General features: G+C 32.9%; 2 protein-coding genes across 2 annotated transcripts; one reads left to right on the top strand and one right to left on the bottom strand.

Annotated features, from left to right (window-relative positions):
• Window positions 1-5: 5 nt before the first annotated feature.
• LOC119835395 (protein abrupt-like) lies at window positions 6-18580 on the bottom strand. Its single transcript, XM_038360152.1, has 9 exons — window positions 18382-18580; window positions 18087-18275; window positions 15972-16145; window positions 15001-15182; window positions 12504-12635; window positions 12128-12201; window positions 11542-11779; window positions 10357-10422; window positions 6-6700 (listed from the first exon to the last, which is right to left on the bottom strand). Exons 2-9 carry the CDS (start codon window positions 18270-18272, stop codon window positions 6598-6600), a joined length of 1155 nt encoding a protein of 384 aa, XP_038216080.1. The 5' UTR covers window positions 18273-18275; window positions 18382-18580; the 3' UTR covers window positions 6-6597.
• A 316-nt stretch (window positions 18581-18896) lies between these two features.
• Window positions 18897-24338, top strand: LOC119835717 (UDP-sugar transporter UST74c). The gene has a single exon (XM_038360697.1). It carries the CDS (start codon window positions 19103-19105, stop codon window positions 20093-20095), a length of 993 nt encoding a protein of 330 aa, XP_038216625.1. The 5' UTR covers window positions 18897-19102; the 3' UTR covers window positions 20096-24338.
• The last annotated feature ends 788 nt before the right edge of the window (window positions 24339-25126 follow it).

The raw sequence follows: 25126 nt of genomic DNA, 5'->3' as shown, positions 1-25126 counted from the left end.
CAATATTTACAAATTTATAATTTATTGTTTTAAGTAAAGCTAATGTAAAAAATATTAAAACCAATTTTTGAGTATAATCAAGAGTACATCGAGAAATATTTGAGAACATGATCAAATAAAATATCGTTAGAGACACACTTAAAAATGGAATGTAATCGTTACCATTTCCCGCGCTGCGAGAAAACTCTGTGGCCATTTTAAGGTTCGGCTGCATCGTCCTCATAAATAATCCGCATCCATAAAATTGTTCGTACAAAATACAAAAAAAAAAAATGCTAAATATAAACATCACAATGTAGAGAGCATTATTAAACTCAAATGCAAAACATTCGTTGTCAAAATTTCATAAATACAAATTCGAAAGAACATAATATTAGGGAACCAAAGGCAAATCATGATACATAGATGTTTCAACTTATTTTTGTGTGTGTATGTTTGGCTGTTTTTATGTTCGTATTAACAGAAATGTTATCTGATTCCAGTTACTACAAGTAGAGTGTTTTACCACACACACACACACAAAAATTGAAACACCTGACTAATTAAAAAGACCAGTGACGCTGATCAACATTGTAAATAAGCCCGAATTATAACAGAAAAATTCGACACACCCTGCGATCTTTAACAATCGTACGTCCATTCTAATCATTTGCCTTGGGCCTAATGAATTATATTTCGAATTTATCACCTCCTACCCGATAGCATCCAGGATCTATCACGCCTAACTGGACCCACGAATTTATCCTACACCTGTTTACTGATACCATTCTAACGTTTGACACAATAGCAGCCTTTTATTAACGAGATTCTATCTCTTGGGACGAATAATATCACCTCTTTTAATGTCCTATTCGTGAACAATATTGGCCAATTACTCAAAGACACTGGGATGTGATGATGTGACGTTGCAATGTTTTATAATCGGAAGGGTATTTTGATTTCTCATACGTTTCGGGGAATTTCGCACCTAAATTAGGTATATTCGTGTCCTACCATCACATCTCAGCTGTATTGCTAGTCCTTGTACACGTGTATCCAACTGGGTGAAATAAATCATTTGTCTTAATTTTTATTTATAGCTTAATATCATTAAATGGTTTATAAATGAAAAATATTTCAAGGGTAATTTCTTAACCCGCCTCACGATCGATTTTTACTTAATGGAATGTTCAATAAAAATCATAAGGAAAGGGCAATTTCGGTTAATAAGTTTTAGTTTAAGCACCATGAAATATATGGCATGAACACAGCTACAATTTTTTCGCCCACTCACACACACATATACAAGGATCGATTACGGATATCAAAGGACAGTGCATAGTTGCAACCATCTAAAATTAAATTTTAGAAGAGCAAATTATACACAAACAAATCGCTGTAGAAGCAATAAATAACCCTGAATGAAAGTTACATTGTATGTTCTAATCGATACTAATGATGAAATACATAGAAATACTATACTAGCGTTTGCCAGTAGACTTATACACATTATAATATGGCGACAGGGAAATTGACAGACATCGACTTTATAAGTATATTGATTATTGCGACGAAACCACGAATACACGTTTTAAATGCATGAAAATACAAATGCTGAAAATGCAAATCGCTTCGACAAAAACCTTCTAAATGCAATCGCACACGATCGATTCACGCTATATCTGATGGTCGATACAGTATATAATTTTATACGCAATTTATATTCAAATATGAAGTTTTCCGGAATAATTCCAGAATTAACTTTGCTATTAAGCTCCAACATTCACCCGACCGTGTTTCGTAGCAACGCTACGTACACACAAAACGATAATCAAGGGAGAGTTCGATGTAAGACTCGCGCATTTGATCAACCGATCAAAAAAGACCGAGCAACGGCCGCACAAGGTATCGAATGCACGGGTCCTACACAGAACGGCGCATCGGTGTGTACACAGCGTGGGAACCCGTATTCGTGATTTCACCATACAAGAGATACTTCATTATAAACACCAAGAATTTAAACATACCGAAGTATCTCCAGACTTACTTACTATGAGATTATTCTAATTTGTCATGGTTAAAGACCAGCTAGATATACGTATAGACGAGTAAATATTTGAGCACTATGTTAAAATGTTTTCAAAAATTAAATAACAATTATTAAATTGTCCTCGTAAAGAACCGTCTATCCGGGTACTATAATACAACCTAAATATTTGGTTATACTGTATAAACAATAGATGGCTGACTTTGGGCGAAGCTGGAAATACATTTGTATTGAAAAATGTAAGGAATGCACATAAGGGATATTATGCCCCATATATGACGATCGATGAAGTTTTCTTAAGATCATTCCCAAACAACTTTAACTGCGTAAAAGATTAAATTACATTTTATGTTTATAATACTGTGGTGTACTATGAGCGATTTGTGTGTCAATTTATATTTTAGGAGTTAAATTAAACCCTAAATGTTATACACAGATTAATTTTAAACAAACATACCCAAAGTCAGCTATAAAAAAATCTACAATACCTTCCACATTTGAAAAAAAAATCTTTATATACTTGCAATAAAATCATATAACATCGACTTTATCCAATGAAAAATAACCGCATCGTTTCAAGTACATCAATTAAGACGCGTTGAGTATTAAAACACACAAAATCTTAGACTATTGACACACAGTTGCAAAACTGAGATTGCCCCGGAGACCCGAGTGTAATGCAGAGCGGTTTTATTAGAGTCGAGAACAAATCTAAACTTATGAGAACCGACTTTTGACATATTTTACGAGAAGACATGCAATATAAATCTCATTTTATATCATGTTTTACGTGAAAAACGGATATAAATGTCTGTAATTATGGAAATGTCTTATCTTTTTAGACAAATTTATTAGACGGGCACAAAATTTATTGCCTTGCATGCAAAAGCTAAGAAACAAATCGATACGAAGTATTATATTTAGATATATCATACTTTTTCAGTTGATCCCGTGTGAAATTTATTTCATTGCTCTAATGCAGTTTCAATATTTATTACTGCTTAATAAATTTTGTCATTTATTTACACGGAATAGCTACATCTATTTAGATGAGGCTTGTTCTCGACCCTATAGAACTCCACGTATCCACACATTAAAGTAAACAGCATTGGTATATAAAAAATTTGGTAAAAAACATTCATAAATGCTAAAAACTATAATACAGCTACCAAAGTACGGAATGTTGCTTACATATCAATCTCATTGGATTACAGATCCAAAAAATATAATAATAAAATGACAACTTACTCTAAGAGTACTCTATAAATATAATGTTAAAACTTACTTATACCATATCAGGTTGATTATGCAGATCTTACAGCTAATGGAATGTATAGAGATATAATTTTTTTTAATCTTGACAAAAAAAACATGTTAGTTCTTATACCCCTTATAATTAATGGTTAGAAATACCCAAACCTTTATAAAATATATAAAATTTTGAAAAAAAAATATAAAAAATCGAACGCAAACTACACCGATTTAGTTACACTAACATAAAATCTCCGCTGTACATATAATTCGTGACCGTGGCCTTCACGGCGCCGGAGTCAATTACAAGTACTTAAGACAGTCACAACATCATCATTGAGCTCTTAGATTTTTTTTTTATTCGTAAAGAAAGTAGACCTAAATAAAGGCGGCAATTACAGAAAGCTTTAACTTATTTGTGAGGTGAGAAAAGGACGGTATATGTCGTGACGCAGACGTAGATGGGTTCCGCTATCCGCATCGTATATAACCCGCGTTATTTTTTAATAGAATCGGAAATTGTGGCTTACATTGCCGTCTCGTTCGCACAAGGGCGGCGAATAGCGCGATATCTCGCTTGCACATTACAAAATAGACACCACGGAGCCACCATTTGTGATACGATTCCATAACGTCTCGAGTTTTAGCTACCTCTAACCGATTCACCTCAATTAATAGATCTAACGTCTCGAACATTCGATTTGTCGACTTTATAAACGATGGGATGATTAAGAAATTAAAGCTTCGAGTCGTGGTAAAGTATAACTTGAAATAAATACCGAGAAAACTATACCAGACCGTGTAAAATTGTACTCAAATATAATGGCAAATTCAATGTATTCATATAAAATAAAACAATGGAATGTATCTGTTTAAATCGCTAATCATAACTTAACTGTTAAAATTTTGTGTAATATAAACGCGGTAAATGTTTCGAAATATTAAAAAAAAAAAGATATAACTTAACAGTCGTTTATGAGGTACATATTAAATTTCCTTACCTATCAATCATGATTTGTTCTTATTACGCATAATAAAATGTAAAAAAAAATGTATACATCCACAGACTAAACAATAATTGTACGTAAAAGATTGTCATATCGAAAACTATGTGATCCTAAAGTAAAATTAAAACTAAGTAAAGCATACGTTTATAAAATGAATATTATACACAATATAATATTTTGTACTGTGAGGTTATGCTTTTTTCTGCCCTCAACCACGTTTTAGCATAATCTAATTTCGACTGACACATTTTGTACACTGCATGGCATCTTTGTTTAGCCTACGTTTAAAAGCTGCCCTGTCAATAAATTGTACTTTAGTAAACAATATAAAATCGCTTGTAAATCCATATTATAGCAAACCTTGTGATCGATATATATATAAAGTAATAACAGAGAGCCGATACAATATTTCGCGTTATATAAATTAAAAAAATACGAGACATACAGGATTATTTCTTAAAATTAAAATGGTATTCCGTGTACAGACCATGGTTACAACTAAGTAAGTCACTAACAAACGATACATCCTGTATACATATATATAAAATAAAACTGATAAGTATATATTCTATATTACTTTTGTTCAAATCAGTCTTTGGAACGTATGTGGTGGAATGTATATTGAAAACAAAAAAATTATATTACTCAACAGTGCCTTTGGTAAACCAATATGCCCATTTACATAAAAATAAAACACGATTCCACATTGACGACGTATACATTAAAGAAAAAGGTACCGTGAACTATCGAATGCATTAAACTGGTTCGGAAAACTTTCTATAATATTACATTCTATGTAAATTCGTCTTTTACAAAAAAAAAAAAAAAATAATAATAATAACAACTTTATAAGATACGTTGACTTCTAGGCAGATAGATGATTGCAAATGTTAAGTTATACCAAACATACAACTTTTCTGGTAAGGTCTATCGCATAAGTATAAAAAAAAATTATCAAAAATATTCGATAGTGAGAAAATGTGATACAAGATTTAATTCGTTATAATAGGCGGAAGAGTGTAATCGTAGTTTAAAATCGAGTGTTTTTTTTTTCGAGAATAATGTCGTATTTCCCTTACCACGAAAGTTAATCACCTTCCAAGCAGAAGTCAACGCCCGAAATTGTAAACATTGAATACAATTAGCGAGAATAAAACTACAAATGTAAAGAGGTCTCGAGATGAAATTTACATTGTATAGAAATAATGTACGACGCAACTTAATTGTAAATAAAAATTTGTCAATTTCTGTCGCTAAATAACTGTAAGCTGTGATTTCAATATCAACGAAAAATTATATCGAAACTTCTTTACAGTTGGTGAGAAATTCAAAATCATTATGCAATAAAATCTTCGATTGTGCAAATTTATAAATAGAACGTCATTTACGTAATTGTCATAGATATTAATTGTCAATAGACAAACTATATAGAAGATACAGATACAAAAACTTATCTATTTCAAGAGACAGCCTTTCCGCGTTACCCTTAATTACCTTTGAACCTTTCAATTTGAACTTTTATTTTTATTAATTTATTGTATATATCGAATATCGAATGTTAACTTTAAAAATGTCACTTGTGTTTTTTCACAATTGATCGCATGCAAATAGATTTCTATTAGAAAGAAATATTTAAATCAATCAATCAATAATTGATTTAACACTTGATTCAAAAATAAGAATATAATCCCTTGTACGGACTTGCAATACGTTAAATTTAACAAAACGACTAGTATTATTAATAATAACTTGACAAATGAATCGATGTATAAATAAATGTAACCAATTATATAATAAACGAGAGCAAGAATCTTGTCGTACGTTTATACAGCATTACTAAGACTATACTGTCTTATACAAAAAGCACTATAAGACTTAGAACCATACAGAATTAATATCTAGCATAGAAATTGGCAAATAATTGGATATATCGCTAGCCGATATAAAACGCAGGCAGTTAAATTCGTAATAATTCGATAAGAAAGATAGAGTTCCAGTACACACAGAAGGAGAAAAACACGTCTCACGCCTACAGAGAGAGTAAAAGACAGCGCAGCGTATTGTGCTGCACCAAGAAACACGACAACCTCAAATTGAGCGCTCGAAAGACTTATCTAGCATATATAAATATTTCAGAATTAGCAGAATACAAAGACGGTTCCGAAAAACTTGCGATTTCATACATTTCGGATGGTGGAACGTTTACTTGAAGGAGAATACCATATTTTTCCAAGTGCACTGTTGAGTGAACAATCGGGCTAATTCAATGGGGTCGATAAGATCGTCGTCGTTTCTCGGCCGGCGAGGTTTGGATCATACAGCCTCCGCGCTAGCTTCGCTCTTCGGCTCCGGCTGCTCGGCGCCCTCGACCGGCGCGTACTGGTTCACCTCAGCCGCCGTTGTGGTTGCCGTGTAGCTGGAATGCCATGTAGAAAATTAGCACGCTATTTTATTTACCTAGGCACCTTAAAGCTGAACACACAATAAATAGTTCCGTACACCAAATATATAGTGTGTATGTGTGTACTATTGCCTAAATATTGTCTTATTCTGGGATAACAATAAATATTGGTCTCTGTGTGTAATTATAATAAAAATTCTTTATTGCGCACAAAGGCACACACACAAAGAAAATAAAGATTAAGGAATGCACGGAATATAGTATAGATTTTCGCAAATATTGTCGACTGTTTGTGGAAAAAAAAATTACATTTACATTCGCTTTGCTGACATTTCGTATCATAATTATTATAAGTTAGTTAACATCACCGAAAGGAGATGTTTTGTGAATAAATAATAAATAGAACAAGAAATTATAAATCCGATCATATATTTTATTGATTTTAGAAGTATTAGTGCAATAATAACGTGATCAGTATTAAAATCATGGGTCGATATGTTTAATGTTATTATAGGGTCAATACAGAAAGTAGAAAGTAGATACACCCATTTTTTGTATTTAAATGTACCTAAGAATTAAAAGAAAATAAAACATCTTCTACCACGCCTATATTGTGCTTATATCGACCTGTTAGTCTGTTGTAATATATACATTGTAAGCATAAGCTTAATTTCCATAAAAATGTAATAAGTCAAAGTAAATTTTATTCGCTTGCGCAATAAATTACAATGTATTGACAATTAATATTCGCTATACAATTGTCATATATATATCTTATGATATTGAAGTTACTTTGTTGTAATAATTTTAACTCCGAGCTAACAATAAACGAAATCGTAGTATAATTCAAATATCTATGCAAAGGACGTTATATTTATAAGTGAGTATAAAACCTGTCTTCGGTGAGTCAAGAAAAATAAAAATACCTTACTGTTGTGATACACGAGGACATTTGTATCGAAATCAAACAGGAAAACGTAGAACAAAGTTTCAAATCAACAGGTTTAGAAGCGATGAGCCAATGATAACAGAGGGCTTAAATCAGGCGCGAACCGAGCAATGTTCAAACACAATATCAAAGTAGAAAGGGAATTAATTAACGTCGCCACTAACATGTAAATATTAAACAAAAATATCGAATCGTTATTTAAAAACACGCTGTCCGATAGTTATTTTGTCAATGAACAGAGAATACAGAATAATTTAATTTAATGCATAATAAATAACAGCGAAGAGCGGAAATTAGACCCCCATATACGAGCACAATGTGACCTTAATACAATTAAAAAGACCTCGTGTAATGTTCTGATACAAAAACTAGATAATAATATAATGCAGTATACGCACGCATATAGAATATGTACATCGTTTATTTCAGCAAACATCTCTCCGCCAACAATGTACACAGGCTTAAAATATTACACGCGTTAGTTTAGAACCAACCACGTGACTCTCAAACTATGGACTAAGCAGCTAAGCCGGGAGACGCATATCAACTGCGCGGATCAATAATGCATCTAACTTATCTCACTGTGCACGCAGTTAACAACTGTATTCGTAGCGAGTTAAAGGTGGAAATTGGTAGGTGTAAAAAAAACAGGTCTAGATTTTGGATGCTAGACATCTCACTGACGCAACATCGCGCGCAGATCAATAATCGTTAATAACACATAAATACGTGACATGTCTGTGTACTCCGCGTGCATTTAGGTACTGCGTTTCGTTATTGGGGGGTTGCCTAGCAACCGTGCCATCCTTTTCGGCATTGTAATTGAGTTTCAGGTGTTATGTTTCGAGTGTACCCTTTACAACCGGCGATCGAGATATGAATACATTCGAAATTGAATTTTACGAGAACGAACTATTGTTTTCGTCCTATACGCATTAATATTACATCTCCCCTGTATTTTGGCCGAGCTTGCATGTTTCATTATTAAGCACGGATATAAAATGACTAATTAGATCAATCAATTAAACAAGAGAAAACTCAAACTCATTGATTTTAATACAGAATATTATGTATACTATACATTGTAATTTTATCTTTACATACAAATACACAGAAATAAATAAAATTCGGTGTCTATATAATGTAATATTAAAAAAACATGCCAAACTATTATATTAAAATGACAACCTCCTTTACGAGGTTGAAACTTCGGGACTTAAATTCAATAAATCAAAAGCTTGCGGTTCCTACAATGTTAGATTCGAACCTAAAAACATCTATAGAAATACTCCAGGGGGATAATTTACAGGTCGGATATAACGGCAAATAGCGTAGACGGTAAAGAATTTAATAAAAGTCGTCGCGAACTAATGCAATATTATAACACCTCCACCGGGGGTGAAGGTGTGCTCCTTTACAGAGGGAAATGAAAGGTTATGAGCTATCGCCGGCGAGAAACATTCAATAAATTCGCATTTATATTAACATCGCCGCTGCAAATATATACATATTTTATGATATTCATAAAGCATACATTAATATATATATAATACATACTCGATTTTAAATTCATCGAGACAACTTGGTAAAAATCCGACTACTAGCGGCCCGGCCCGGCTTCGCCCGTGGTACATATATAGTCTATAGCACTAAGGATCACGTGACGAACGACGAAAGAGTTTTTGATATCGCTCCAGTAATTCCTGAGATTAATTTAAACAAACAAACTCTTTAGCCTTATTATTAACAAACTCTTGGTCCCAGCACTGCCCAGGCTGACCCGGGATAAAAACAAAATAAATTATCCCATGGCACTCACAGATTATTGGTTTTCTAACGAAAATTTTTTTTTTATTAAACCGGTTCAATACATTCAGAGATTTAAAATGAAACACAGTCGAAACAACAAAGACACTAAACAATAGTTAAATATAGTTTAAACAAATTTATACATAGAATACAATATATTGAAAAAATTATTCACTTGGCACTCATAATCAAATAATCAGATTAATTCGTGATCTGCCCACAATCATCAAACATCAGCAATAGTATCTTAAAATTTCATTCACAGTTCAATAATCGACAATTTGCAATAATGCCATAATCGTCCATCAAAAACGGCCTAACACCAAGAAACGGTATCATGAAATCATCGAATCAGACACATAAAACCACCCCAAAACGCATTCCACCCAAAAACAGCATAATATCAATAACAAATCAGAACGCATCGTTCGCAGACGCAACACATTCGCACGCTGCACGCACGCACACACAAAACAAGGTTCGCATTCAATTACGTCCAATTTATAGGTATCAATTTGTCTAAGGGCTCCGGGGGTCGTTTATTAACGTTCCCCTATTTTCGCGTGATGTAAACTCAATCAGTTCATCAGACGGGAAATTATTTTCGCGACTCGATTGCACACGGACATATACGTAATTAGACGCGTCTGGCAAATATGAAATCGCATAGCCAAATTTAATGTGTACACATTAAAGGAATATATTAGTATGGTATTTGCTAAATGTAGGTGTGAGAAATGTTGTAAAAATAGAAAAAATTTGATCACGAGGCGGGATTCGAAACCGCGCTTTTTGCCAAACCGTAGCAACCGCCTGGATACATTTTTTTCTATTCTTTCAAAATTTCTCATTAATAAAGCATTTCAATGCTATAAAACTAAAAATTAAATGTTGATGTTTTATGGATACTCACTTATCGATGTCTCGATAGTCGTTTAAGTTGTCCGGACGCCACTTATTGCCGACCATGTTGTGAACGCTAGAATCGGTCACGATATTTAAATAAAACATACATTATAATTTCGTTACAAATGTATACTATGTATGGTGTTGCATGCTTTGATAGTGGCATTTGAAATTGCTAGATAATATTTTGTAAAGTATAAAATTATCATATTATGAATAACACGGAAATTTAGTTGTCTGTTTGTTGAAATCTATGTTTGCAGGGATAAACTATTATTTTATTATGAATAAAATGCCTCTTTATATCAACGGTAGTGGACAGTATATAAACACCTATAAAAGGTACATAGGTTCGGTTCTTACATATGAAACGGCATTCGCTATTACAGCTGTGCGAGCAAATATCTTAAATATGATGGTTAGAAACAAAATACTGGTATTTATAAATTCTTTAAAAAGACCTTAGGCATCCTTATTCATGAAATGTAAATAAGAAATATATTATAAACTTAGATCAAGGTGCATGAAAATAATATGAATAAACAATAATATATTAACAAAACTTAGACGAAATAATAAAAAAAGAAGCAAGCTATATTATGAGCGCGATACAATGGCTCTTATGATGAGTAAAATAAAGATTTTTATTGAATGACATTTGGTGATCATAAGAACCATTATATTAATTGGTGACATTTGATGTGATAAAAACAGACACCTATCGTTTTACGAAGTCCATTTCATATTTTACCAAGTATATTATAGTAAAAAATGTAAAAAAGTAGTATTAAGCAATATCCGTTTATTAAGAGTAAATCCTTTTTTTTCTGAGTTTAATGTCAAAGAGAATAAATTAAAACCGACTGACTCCACGTTTACAAAAAATACTATACCAATAAGTTTTTTTTTTTCAAAAAGCTTCTAATATTCAATTATTACATGAAATAAAATACATATTTATCCACGAAAAAAGCCTTTTGAAGTCAATTACTTATTTTTGGGTGTACGTAACGGTTACGTAACGCGTTACTTCGCCAGTCTATCTAGCTTCCCACACTACCTTAGGTTATCACGACATTTTGGGCATCCCAAAACGCACACTTTTTTTAAATCCTTTTCTATCACACCAAACGCCACTCCACTCCACTCCCCTCTCCTCAAAGAGGACACCTCCCCTCCCCTCCCCACTCACACGTGCATCTGATCGCCCTGCGCGCTCAGCTGCGCCAGGTACGCCGCCTGCTTGCGATGATGGTACATGTGCACGCGCAGGCACGACGGGTTGCGCATGCGCTTCTGGCATATCTCGCACTGGAGCGTGCCCTCGCGCGTGTCGTGCTTGTCGCGTATGTGCACCTTCAGGTTGTACCGGTTCGCGAAGAACCGATGACACGACGGACACTTGACGCCGCCGGTCTTGCAGTTCCACCCTTGTTGCGATACCGCCGCGGTTAGTAAGCCGGTGGCTAGCGGGGTTGTGCCGCCGTTCGATTGTGTTGGGGCGAAATTGTCAGCGTGTGTGCATTTTTTTTTTTTTTGTATGCATCAAGTATAGAGAATAGTTATCGTTTGCAAAGTATGTTGGGGCAATATGCAAGTGGGATTAATTCAACTTAATGATTGTGAAATTGATTCGAATTAAAATAAAACAAAAAGTATTAGAGTTGTATAACTATAGATCAGACAAGAATTTAGAATGAAAATAACACAAGAGAAAAGTTATCCAAAAAAAATACCGACAATTTTGCCCCAATTGGCTACATAATTAATATACATACCAGTTTCCTTAGCCGAGTCGGGGACAACCAATATATTATGAAACATGTCGCTGTCGAAGTCAATCAGGGGTTCGCTGAAATGTTTATGTTAAAATAAAAAGAAATAAAAAGAAAACGTCAACTAATTACATAGGCGAATGTGAAGGCAACCAATTGTTATTAGAACTACAGACGGTCTTTGCATTATTGAATGCAAACGCATTCATTAAAATGTATTTAAGCGAAAGAACAAGAACACAGATGACATAATTCGAGCCGAAACAAAGACGATCTGTGAAAAAAAATAGTCTGTACTAAAACTGAACGAAATAAAAGGTGCTCGTGTGCGTACAAAACTAGCTCAAATTGCAAGGTGGCAAGGTACAAAATCGCTCACCCGGCACCGTCGCTGAAAGCGCCTTCGGATCCGTACTCGCTGTTCTCGGCGTGCGACGGGCTGTCGTTGTTAACCGGCCGCGGCTTCTTCTTTGTGTTGCTACTTGTCTTGTTCGGCGTGTTCTTCATTAATCTATTGTATGATAGTACATGTTAAAACTTTACGAAAAAAACATATTTATGAAAATTTCGTGCTCGAAGGACCATATTTAGTTATACACATATTAGTTTTACAAGGGTAGTACATGATGTTATATAGCCTAAAGCCTTCCTAATTAAGGAGGGAGGGTGGTGGAAGAGGTGGTCCATCTAACACTGAAAGAATTTGACGAATCGGACCAGTACTTTTTGAGATTAGCGCGTTCAACCAAACAAACAAACTCTTCAGCCTTATAATATTAGTATAGATGTAAAGGTGGAGTGCAGAATGTTAATTTTTTTTTTTTTAACGATGCGTAACTAATTATTATTGTTGAAAAACTGAACCGTCTTCAAATTGACGCAACTATAAATGGGACGAGGCAGACACCAGCTTTCAAATAAAGAAGTCTTTCAAAACAAATAAAAAAATATTATGAGCTAGCAAACGAACCTAGCTTTCTTTCTATCAAGTCGTTTGAAAATACATTTAATCCATAAAAAAAACGTTACCCACACGACCATGTATTTGGAACACAAACGCTTATACTATTTTGTTTATTTGTTGGTTTGTAGCGAATTTCTACCACTGGACGATCCCTAGTCTATATTTATAATGTGCATTAAATTTAATACATTTCATACCGATTTACATTATTTTTAAATTATTTGCAATTTGCATTAAAAGTGACAGAGTTGATAATCCTACTAATATTGTGAATGTGAAAATATGTGTGTCTGTCCATTCTATGACATGGACATGTCTGTCCATTCTATGACAACTATGCGGGAAAAACCTCGTCTAATTGTTTCGTTATCGCAGGTGAAGCCGCAGGCGGAAAGGTAGTTTGTAAAATGTTAATAATTTTTTCTTTACGTACGTTGATATTGAAACTTATTAGATGACAGGCGGCTCCGAATCGACAGTACTTTCAAGTATATAGATAGTTGAGTTTTATTTTTTGGAAAATGTTCTAACTCAACACGTAAACGGTAAGCTTTCCCGTTTTCCCCCACGCAAAGTGCACTAACCATAACATGTACAAACATACACATCAACCCGCGTCTATCCATCGAGGGATTTGTTTACATGCGTAATATTGTAACGGGATTACATTACGCCATTAGCCTGTGGGGTGGATGGTGGAAAGGTGGGGTAGGTAAGCTCGCGTTTAAATCATATTCAACGCTATTCGCTTTTACATTCGCCGCGTGCTAATATTATGATGAAGCCGACGAGATTTTTTGTTTGTTTGCTTGAACGCGCTAATCTCAAGAACTACGATTTGAAAAGTTCTTTCAGTGATAGATAGCCCATTTATTGAGGAAGGCTTTAGGTTATATAACATGAGGTACGACGTGGGTAAACCCGCGGGGCACAGCTAGTTCGGATATAAATATATATACACTAGCTGCGCCCCACAGATTCACCCGCGTAAATCTGTATCCCGTAGGAATATCGGGATAATTGGTTGCCCATGTGTTATTCTAGTTGTCCAGCTATGTATGTACCATATTTCATTGCATGGTTCAGTAGATTTTGCGTGAAAGAATAAAAAACAAACATACACATACACATACATCCATCCTCACAAACTTTCGGATTTATAATTTTATTAGGATATGTAGATGATACGAGTGAAAAGGCAATCAGATATAAATGTCAATAACTAAAAATTCGTTTTCAAGTAGGATAATAATTGTCATTACATATTTTGAAGTTGCAAGGATGTATTTGAATATTATTTATTTGTAAGACATAATGTACAATGGAAGACATAACATTATCTTAGTATAACCTAGAAATAAATAAAAAGTAAGTGGTAATGTTATGTTTAGAGAAATTCAAATCTTCAAAAGCTTGAATTTCCCTCAGATAAAAACAATAATGAATAAATAATGCTTTATTGAACACCATTAACACAATACAAATATAACCATACAGACCTACCTATCTATATCTATACTAATATGTAAAGTTGAAGAGTTTGTTTGCTCGAACGCGCTAATCTCAGTAACTTCTGCGTTGATTTGGATGAAACTTGGCACAGAGATAGTTTGAGACATGAGAAGTGACTACTCATATTTTATAGAAACCCAATGTGAACAGACACAATGCAATAAAAACCCCGGTCAGTCGTCTTTTCTTTTGACTATGCGGGTGGAAAGCTAGTACATATAGCATACAGAACATATGTTGTCAATACTATATATGTATACTATATGTATGCACATATATTGTCAATACTATATAGTAATGTTATACGACAATAACAAAGTTCTCATCGTGATAACAACAATCACACACACAAGCAAACTAACAAACAAAATGCTATAGTCTTAACCGAAAAACATCTCACCGTTTCAGTGGGCTTCTGGTAGCTTCCTCTTTAGGTATCAGAGCTGGCACTTCGGGAGGGACCTCAGTGGTCGGTGTATCCTCAGGCTGGACCCATTCAGGCAAGCTATCATTGGCCGGTTCGTTTGGCTGCGATCGAGGTGTGAAAGAGTCTTCGGAAGCGGGCGGTGGTGATTCGCTCTTCTGGAAGTAATTAATACATTTGAATAAACATAGTAAATTTTCTTGTAAATACTTCGGCACTACAAAAATATGAGTATAACCTATATAGATCATAATTTATTTGTAATGCTGGTGTGTATTTGTAATACACACCATCATTTGTTAATCACAGTTCATCTTAATATACTTAGACTTACAATTTTTTATGTATTTTGTATGTAACTAAACATGTAGTAAGCAATACTAAGAACATACAGGTTATACTAAAACTAACTTCAATTACATCATATCAATATTGAGTCATGACTGGTACGATTCTAAATTTATATTTAATAAATAAAACCCCACATACAATATAAACCGTGACGGCAGATACAATCTATAACCCTTTTAAAAATATCTATATCTTGATAAAACTAGTTAATCTTCAAAACTAATAAAAATTAAACTTCTGACACACAAAACAATTCAGTCAAAGCCTGTATCCATCTCAATATATACTTGCATAATATTCAATGTCCTCAATGAGCTTTAATTTTGATGAGCTTAAGTTAAAAGTTAAGTAGAAGGATCTCATAGATACATATGATAAACACATACAAATATAAAACTCATATATATTATATCTAGTTGACACAACGTTGCATGCCGTCAAAACTAATATTCTTGTTGCTGTGTATATGCTGATCCTCTCCTATTGATGATATTATATTTAACTATCAAACACAAATATTTCATTCATTTGAACCCGTAGTACCTAAAATTAGATGTTCAAACTATATCTTAAAATTATATTATAGATATACCAACCTCTCTCCCACTAGTGAGGCCCTTGACCTGTAGCAGTTCAGCTGTATGCAAGAAGCCTGACAGCTCCTGCTGCCGCACATGCACCTCCCCTCTGTACATGAACTGCAGCAGTTGCTTCAACTCCTGATGAGCTACATCCTTCAGAATCACTATTGGATGTTCACATGGATTCATCTGTGAATGAGGCATAATGTTAGCTTACATTGTAACATAACATAACATTACATTGTAACTATGTCTCCGATTTAATTTCCTTGTCACAGTTGATAGTTATTTTGCATCATTCTTTTTACTTGTATAAAATAGTCCATAATAATGGATGTCATGATCACTTTTTACATGTCTAATCAATCTCTGAAATATAGGTATCTTATGAAGTTAATGCTAATTGCATAGAATATATCAAAATCAATCCAGTTCATAAAAATTACCATAACATTTTAAATGTTATTTATTTTTATTATAAAAATTACACACAATTCTATTTTGCATTTTTTACAAATTATTGAGCAAAAATATATTATAAAGCATTGGCAGAAACATAATTTTAATGAGATTGTATCATACTTTATAGTCATATTTTTATAGTGGCATGACATCAAATTTAAGTACTTAATAATTTTAGATAAATATTTTATACATTTTTTGTAGTTAGTCAGTTGAGAGTATAGGGTTTTGATGAATTCTCAATACATTTTGAGGGACAATTATTGTAACTGTGACTTGTCACTAAACAAACATGTTTATGTTAACTGCTCTAAATGCAGTCATTTTATGCTTGACAAGACTATGACATAACATTTCCTCGTGTGCTTTCCTTTCAAGCGTTTCTGTTGTGAATCATGAGCAGATAAATTTAAAAATCAATCTATTTCTTGCATGCCCAACACACTTTTCGCTTTAAGTACAAGGTCCTAACCACTAAGCCATCATTTCTCTTATTACAGTAATTGATTTATTAGCAAAGTATTGCTCACCGTTAATTGTAATTATTATATTAAACATAACATATCTTTGATGGTAGCAGGTAGTTTCATTCAGAAAGTAAAGACTTTTTAATGGATTTTAAACGCAATTTAATCATTATATTATTAACCCAACATTTCAAACACTATACAGCGAGCGTGGTAACGGGGAGACTATCTAAATATCACATCATTAACTAAACTACTGTTTTACCCTGCATACAAAGAATTTATCTCTGTTTTCTGTCTGCATTAAATTTTGGATGTAAACAACATGGTAAGATGTCTGCACCAAAAATTTTGAGAGCATGCACATGCATAAAATTCACAAGATTTTTGATGTATCCTTCCAAGTTATGCAAACTTGAAAACATGTGTCGTGCTTACATAATGGCTGTGTCATTGCCTTCATAACAAACTTTTACTAGGTATATACAGTAAATTGTTTGCTGTGTGGGATTTTTACTTTTTATACTATGGACTGGTTATTTTTATCAAAAGTTATACTTTATTTATGATGTAAATACTAAATGGGAGTTACATTCACCATATTTGTCATTAAAATTGAAATTAAAGTGGATTTGCTTACGAATAATCAGTATGAATTAATCTGTGAGAGCCGAGAAGACGATATTATTTTGAATAATAATTTAGCAAAAACACAAATGCAGTTTGATGCATGTTTAGAAATTTCAAAATATACAAACATTTTACATTTGAAGATATATTAAGTCAAATTTTAAACTTTATGTTATATCTATTAAAAAAGGTTACAAAATAAAAATACAGACAGGTCTTGTAAGAATAATAATTATTATACTTCCTTGTATTTGTTATAAATATGGATGAAAGTTATGATATTTCAAATAATCTGTAAATGAATGCTAGCAAGTAATTAATATTGACACCCAGTCCATACTGAAATCTACAAATATTAATAACAAAGGGTGATTAATTGGATTTATGTACATAGAGATAAGGCATTGAGTAAATTAACAAGTACTTCAAGTTACTTATGCATTTAATATTCACATACCAATTAACCACCATCTATTGATCTATATGAAAAATGTCTGCTCGAGATATATAGATACATATACTTGGAGGAAAACATATGAAACTAACAAAGGTGAAGAATAATGAGTCATACCTTAAAGAGTTCCTTGAAGTAAGGACTGCAGACGGACAAGATGAGTTTATGTGCATGGACGTACTGACCGCCAGCCGCCAACGTCACGTCTACTAGATCTTCGCCATCAAGTAAAGCTTGAAAAGACTGCGCCAAATTTGCGTGGAAATCATTCCACCTCAATGAAAACTGTTCAGGCACCGCCATTGCCTGAAAAACACCACCGCCGAATAAAAAAACGACGCCTGTAATTTTCAACTGAGTGTACAATCCGCACTACGGGCTACGCGTCCACACAATGAAAACTAACACTTACTGAAAAACAATCATAAACACAAATAACTGCCCACGTACGCGCCTTGCTACACACAGGGAAGGTATATGTTGTGAATATACATATTAACGAATATAAATACTTAAAACAACGATCTATGTATAATAAATATTGCTGTCTGGCATTGCAATCAATAGGTACACCGTACACGGAAAATATCAAAATGTCGCTTGTAGTAGTAGCACAGTAGTAGTAATTGTAGACTACGTTAAATGGTAATACTGATGAATCGAGTATTTGTTTGCCTATTTCGCAATTACTAATAATAAAAAAACATATGAAAGAAAAATATCGGATAATTTATTCTTCATCCGTATTTGTTTTATTTAGTTACTAACTAAATGAGATTATGGAATAACATACTTTACCTATATAAATTATGCAAATATGATGCAATTGACTTGAAAAGTGGTAACATCATTTTTGTCTATGTATCGGATCCGTCATTGTCATCAATTGTCAATGTTTTAAATCAATATCTTGTCAAACCAATCAACGAAGTGGTACGTTGGCATGCCAGATATCAAGGTTTTTTGTTTTATTTACGTATAAATTGTGGCTTTTAACTTGACCATGAGAGTAATTTGTTCGTGATTCTAACGACCCCTCATATATGAGGCGTGTCGGTAAGCTTTTTTAAAAGTGTACTTACCGCATTTGAGTCATCTTTTAAATGTCGAAGTAAACACAACAATAATTCGCGATGTTAGGATTTAACACGAAAGAAGAGGCTGATGCCGACAAGGCTCTACTAGCGAAGAAAGTACTTAGTGCCGCATTTTACGCATTTGCTTCATTTATGATAACTGTTGTGAATAAAACCGTGCTGACCTCATACGCGTTCCCGTCTTATCAAGTTTTGGGACTAGGACAGATGCTAGCGATAATATTAGTTCTATGGTTCAGTCGTGCTATGAAAATAGTTGAATTTCCTGCATTGGATCGTGGAGTAACACAGAGGATATGGCCCTTACCTGTTATATATTTAGGTAACATGGCTACAGGGCTGGGAGGAACGAAGGAGCTTAGTCTCCCTATGTTCACGGCATTGAGGAGGTTCAGTATACTAATGACAATGATTTTGGAGAGATTTGTACTCGGCATCAAAGCTTCCTGGCCTGTTAAAGCCAGTGTAATGGCAATGGTTGGCGGAGCCCTTCTAGCTGCTGCAGATGACGTCACCTTCTCTTGGTCAGGATATACGCTCGTTCTACTCAATGATGGCTTCACTGCAGCGAATGGTGTGTACATGAAAAAGAAGCTTGATTCAAAGGAGCTTGGTAAATATGGATTAATGTTTTACAATGCCCTTTTCATGATTGTGCCAGCCACAATCGTAGCCTGGGGTATGGGAGATTTGCAGCGCTCAGCTGACTATGAGCACTGGTCGGACACACTATTTGTAATACAGTTCCTTATGTCTTGTGTTATGGGCTTTGTTCTATCATACAGTGTAATGTTATGCACCCAGTATAATAGTGCATTAACAACAACTATCATTGGTTGTTTAAAAAATATCCTGGTTACTTATTTAGGTATGATTATAGGTGGTGATTATGTTTACTCCTGGCTGAACTTTGTTGGTTTGAACATAAGCGTTCTGGCTAGCTTATGGTACACATATGTTACATTCAAACGAAAACCTTCTTCATATAAACTTCTGAATGAAGCTAATAGCAAGATAGACACGGTTTAGATGTCCAATTGAAGGTTCTATATTGAAAAGTATTTCTGGTTGATGCCAAAGATGTTAGGGAAAAGTATTTAGAGAACTTATCAACCATTTTGAATATTGTGGCCATTGTACACTATGCTTTTACAACTATATTTACTTATATTGATATGTATCTTAAATGAATTAGTATTAATGTTAATGTCAGTACGGATTGCATTAAGTGTGTATACCACACAAAAATTTAAGCTTAGATTCAACTATCAGCAATATTTAATAACATATCACACTCAAAGTTTACATGATTATACATATTTAAAACAATTTCTTCAACATCATAGTTTTGTTACATTGTATACAATTACTTAACAACTGATGTAAGTTATTATGTAATCTGACTCGATTATAAATCAGTAAAGTTCCCTAACCATAAGTTGTCTGAAGTGCCTATAGTATCCACTCTTAGAAATTACCCATATATAAAAATGTTATATTTCTTAGTTGCAATTGCATATTGCTGGATTAACTACCACACATTTTTCATTATTTAGAACTTAGTGGACATCATAATCAGACTAAAATATATATGTTATTATTTTGACAATTATCTTACCATGTGAGAGATCATTTGTCATACCTAACAAGTTTTATAGCATTTTTGCCACTAATTAAATCACTATCCCATTGAGTCATAGAGATATTTTGTTTTATATAGGATTAAGTTCTTTATACATCTAATAGAATTAGATTATTGCCATTATTAATTTATATATTAAATGTTTATTTTATAGGATATAGAATTACTTTGTTATAGATATTAAACATTGTCCATTTGTTTCACAAAAATCTATATTTTTTTAAAAGTTCAATAAGTGTATTGTTGCGTATCTAATTTGTGATAAATATTGTACATTATAATTACATTTAAAATAAATGAAGAATGTGTAAAACCTAATGTTATCAGCATCATAACAGTTTTATAACTACCTTGATAGTAGTTGTATTAGTTACTAAATTGTTCCTATGTATTATTGGTTTATTATCGAAATTTTTAATCATTTATATTTATGAATTTTAACAATCTCAATTGCATTTGTGCAATGATAAAGGAGTTTTATGTTACTATAAAGCATTTCAGAGTACTTCTCATGTTTATAGTTATCATAAAAGTATATTTCAACAATGATAATGATGTTTTTGTTGCAAAGTTTTTGTTAAAATTTTTGTAATGTTTACAATTTCACCGTCATATTTTCAGTATTATGAAAGACCTTAAAGCTAAAGACTTATTAACATTTGCCATGCATTACACTTTTTTCATATCAATTAATTTTATCTCACACTTATTTGCTTTTACCATAAAACATGTGTATTTTTGCTCCATTCGAACAAATGATAAGATAGCCATCAGGCTATAGCCTTGTTTCCTGTTAAATTTACGTTTAGTGTGTCTTGAAATAATATTTATTTCGTTGATAATTTTTATATCTAAATAGTAAAATTGAAGCATAGCTTACGATCAAGTAGACGTACAATAGTGTGATGTATCTCACTCTATTATATATAGTTTATTTATTGATTTGAATTAGAAACAATATATTTTGAAACTTGTATTGATATTACTTGGCGTTTACAAGGAACATGGCGGTTTCTGTCTATACTATAGGACATTTTCAGCTAAGGTTGCCTTCTGTCGGATTTTATCGTCTTTATTGCCAGTTCTTAATTTCGTTATTTGTGCTATAATATTAATGTTATAGTGCATATACACAATCGTGAATAGCGAAGCGGAATAACGCACGAATACGCACTTGTAAACCGTGCACTCTTATTCGTCTTGATATCCGCGAATATGCGTTGTGATCAAATATTTCGTACGTTATCTAAGGGCGCGAATTGTGAACACGAACGAAATACGAATGTGTGAACGGTGGCCGACGACACTCGTATACAAAATATGTACCGTCGAGTGCCAAGGCGAATGTGTAAATGCATTATAATGATCAAACAACACTACGTCACGCATATTGGATGATAAACTTGATCGTGTGCGGCAAACATAAGTGTTTTAAGCGGAAATTGTAATAAAGTAATATTACTTTACATATGTATTTATGTGATTATCTTAGTTGATATTGTTGTTTTAAGTAACAGTTCACAAATGTTTTACTTTATCTGTGTTTTATTAATCAAATTCTAAATTACGTAATTGCATGTTAGAAAATATTGAAAGTTACTAAATAAAAAATTATGTGTTAAATCATAAATTAAAACAATTCCAATGCTTATTTTTTTAAATGCATTAATTTCATTGAATATGTGTGTTCCTTAATAAATGATAAATTTCATAACATAAATTCGATGTTTACTTTGTCGGTTTAATTCGTGCCGGTAAAGAAAATAGTCGGTGTGCAAACAGCGCTAAGTAGACATTTCTGACCTCTAACAATGAACAGATGAGCCGTCAAATATAGTCGAACTATTTTCATGAAATCATGTGTCAATTGTTTGTATAAATTACATAAAACAAAAGAGCATTAGCGTAAGCAAATATTCGATAAAACACATTATTCCAATGATATTCCGTTATTGTAGGTTCAGATTTCTTTGAGACCATGTAGGTAGGGTAGGTAGGTAGTGATTTTCTAAATTGTCAATATGTAAAATGTTAACCTAGTCGCAAAGTTTGGTAATAGGTACTCGACTGTATAAATATTTTTAAGTACAAGTGTAAAAACCCTGATTCGAAAACCAGTGAAGTCTAAATGTCTACATAACTGGCGTATAATGTAAACCATTTTAAAATACGATAAGATTTTATTATTCTCATTTTACGACTAACTATCGTTTATAAGTGTTAAATGTTCCTTCAAACTTTGTATTAAATTATTCACATGTATTCGGTGGTAGCTTAAAACTCATGTTCATAATACGACAATGTACTAAAATAGGGGGAAATCATTTTTTATATAGACTTTTTAGCAATATTAGCTGTAAGTAAATTAAGCTGTAAGCAGTTTGAATAATTTCACAGTTTTTTATTTAGCTTCCGAAGTTGATTTTTTTATTAATTCGTAGCGTTGACTCTCCATAAAATTTTAAGATTTTTTTTTCGGTTTTGTACTCCTTTATAAATAATCGTCATTATGTATGTAAACTTAGTATCTACTTAAAGAAGTTTTATAAATTGCACTATTAATGACTGATTTGTAAACATTTCATTATATTTGGATTTTCCGAATTCTTTGTCTGACAGCCCTATGTGAACAACCACCAAACCACCGAGTAACATTCGATCCTTCGTGATCATAAATTGTTTGGATTATCATATGTGTAATGGTTAATGAGTTATGATGTTTATCAGGTTGGTTGCAATTCAATAATTTGCATTTTGTCATCGAACAAAATCAATAATTTGCATAATGTAAATAGAAGTACGGTCATAATATAACTCTTATTTATATGCAGATTCGATCTTAACACAATTTGCGAAATATTTTATTGTTATTACTTTTATATGAATTTTCCTGTACAAGTATATTTGTATGTATATAATATAAATATACTTGTAGAGGAAAATTTATCTCACTGTTACAATTTACACTTAATTTACCTATGTTTAGATCAATCGTGTATGTGTGTTACATTAACGATGTAAGTAGTGTTAGAACTTTTGTAAAAATTGTATCGAATAGGAAATAATTGAACAATTTAAAGCACAAAATTTTAATTATAATTACTCTTGTATTGAATATACCCCGGTCAAAAGCTAAATGCTGACGTAGCAGGCAGCCATACTTGGCTCTAAGCACTCATGAAAGCTTCCAGTAAGGGCTAAATACTTGTTTTTTTGCACTCTTGCCTTCTTTCATTTTGTCACACAATACACGAGCGCTTTCGGCCGGCGGTGTATAATCAACATAATTTTATATAGCCTTTAATGCAAATTCAAATGGTTTCCCCAATGAACCCTAATAATAATGTAAAAATTGTAACCAAATATATGCTTTTTTACGCAGTAACAAGTATTAATTGACGCGTATAACGCGCTCATGTGTAAGGTCTCTTTCCGCGAACTGGTGTAAAACATGGTGGGGACTGGGGTCTAATGAGGGATATTTTAACAATTTCGAATGGTAACATTTTATCAATGTCCTCTTACGAATATATTGGTAAGATGTTACAGTGCTGTGAATAATGCATAAATGACGTAATCATTTAGCTAGTAGATTTATAAGATTTTATATGCAATAAAATTTAAATGTCGAACATGGTTTTTTTTTCAATGCCTTTCTAATTTGTATGGTAATTCTTGTGTTCATTATTCAATATAATTTAATGAATTCATCTTTTAGTCGGCATTATTTTCTTTATGATTTAATGCCTGTGCTAAAACGCAACAACCGTATTCAACCAACTCAACGATTATTGAGGAAATCGATAAGGTTTCATGCTCGTAATTTATTTACGAGTTATTATGAGCTGGCTATCATAGTAACTTGATTATATGTTTATTTAAAATAAATAATATAAGCAATTTTAAATCTGAGTCAGGAAGGTGGGATGGTGCCTCAGAGAGCTAGCAATGCTTGACTTGTGTCAGCTCGTACTGAGAAAGTTACCAAATCCCCACAGAAAAGCGGCGTGAATTAGTAGAATATGTATGCTACAAGCTCATCGTACGAAACAGTAGCGTTTTGATTAGTAGAGGAGCTGAAGGGCTTTATTTTTTCCGCACTCTATATCTATTCTCCTACAAGAGGACAATACTCAAGTGAAATCGGTAGTGGGTGGTGGTGGTCCTTTGCTATCAGGTTGCTCACAAGCTCGTTGGGCTGCTATTGTATAAAATATGCCTTACAATCGTCCCTAAAATTTACATTTCATACCTAGTGTTATCCCATAACATACAATTTGAAGTTAAAAATATCACGTTAATTTCCTCTTTTTTATTCAAAAAGCGCGAAATTTGTAAGAAGTTGCAAGATATGAATTGTCATCTACAATTGGATGACCTTGAAATTTATATTTTACGATCGATTTTCTATCTGTTAC

The sequence above is a fragment of the Zerene cesonia genome, chromosome Z (assembly GCF_012273895.1).
Source record: "Zerene cesonia ecotype Mississippi chromosome Z, Zerene_cesonia_1.1, whole genome shotgun sequence".
In the NCBI taxonomy this organism is placed as follows: Eukaryota; Metazoa; Arthropoda; class Insecta; order Lepidoptera; family Pieridae; genus Zerene; species Zerene cesonia.
Note: the sequence above shows the minus strand (reverse complement) of the source record. Positions and strands in the feature narration are given on the sequence as shown.

What these genes read in the sequence shown, in the direction of transcription:
- LOC119835395 (XM_038360152.1), bottom strand. Translation starts at nt 18,272, where the DNA reads ATGGCGGTGCCTGAACAGTTTTCATTGAGGTGGAATGATTTCCACGCA. An exon ending in GCCTCACTAGTGGGAGAGAG is followed by an intron (nt 15,183 to 15,971) that starts GTTGGTATATCT and finishes AATTACTTCCAG; the next exon opens with AAGAGCGAATCACCACCGCC. An exon ending in GCTTTCAGCGACGGTGCCGG is followed by an intron (nt 12,202 to 12,503) that starts GTGAGCGATTTT and finishes TAAACATTTCAG; the next exon opens with CGAACCCCTGATTGACTTCG.
- LOC119835717 (XM_038360697.1), top strand. Translation starts at nt 19,103, where the DNA reads ATGTTAGGATTTAACACGAAAGAAGAGGCTGATGCCGACAAGGCTCTA.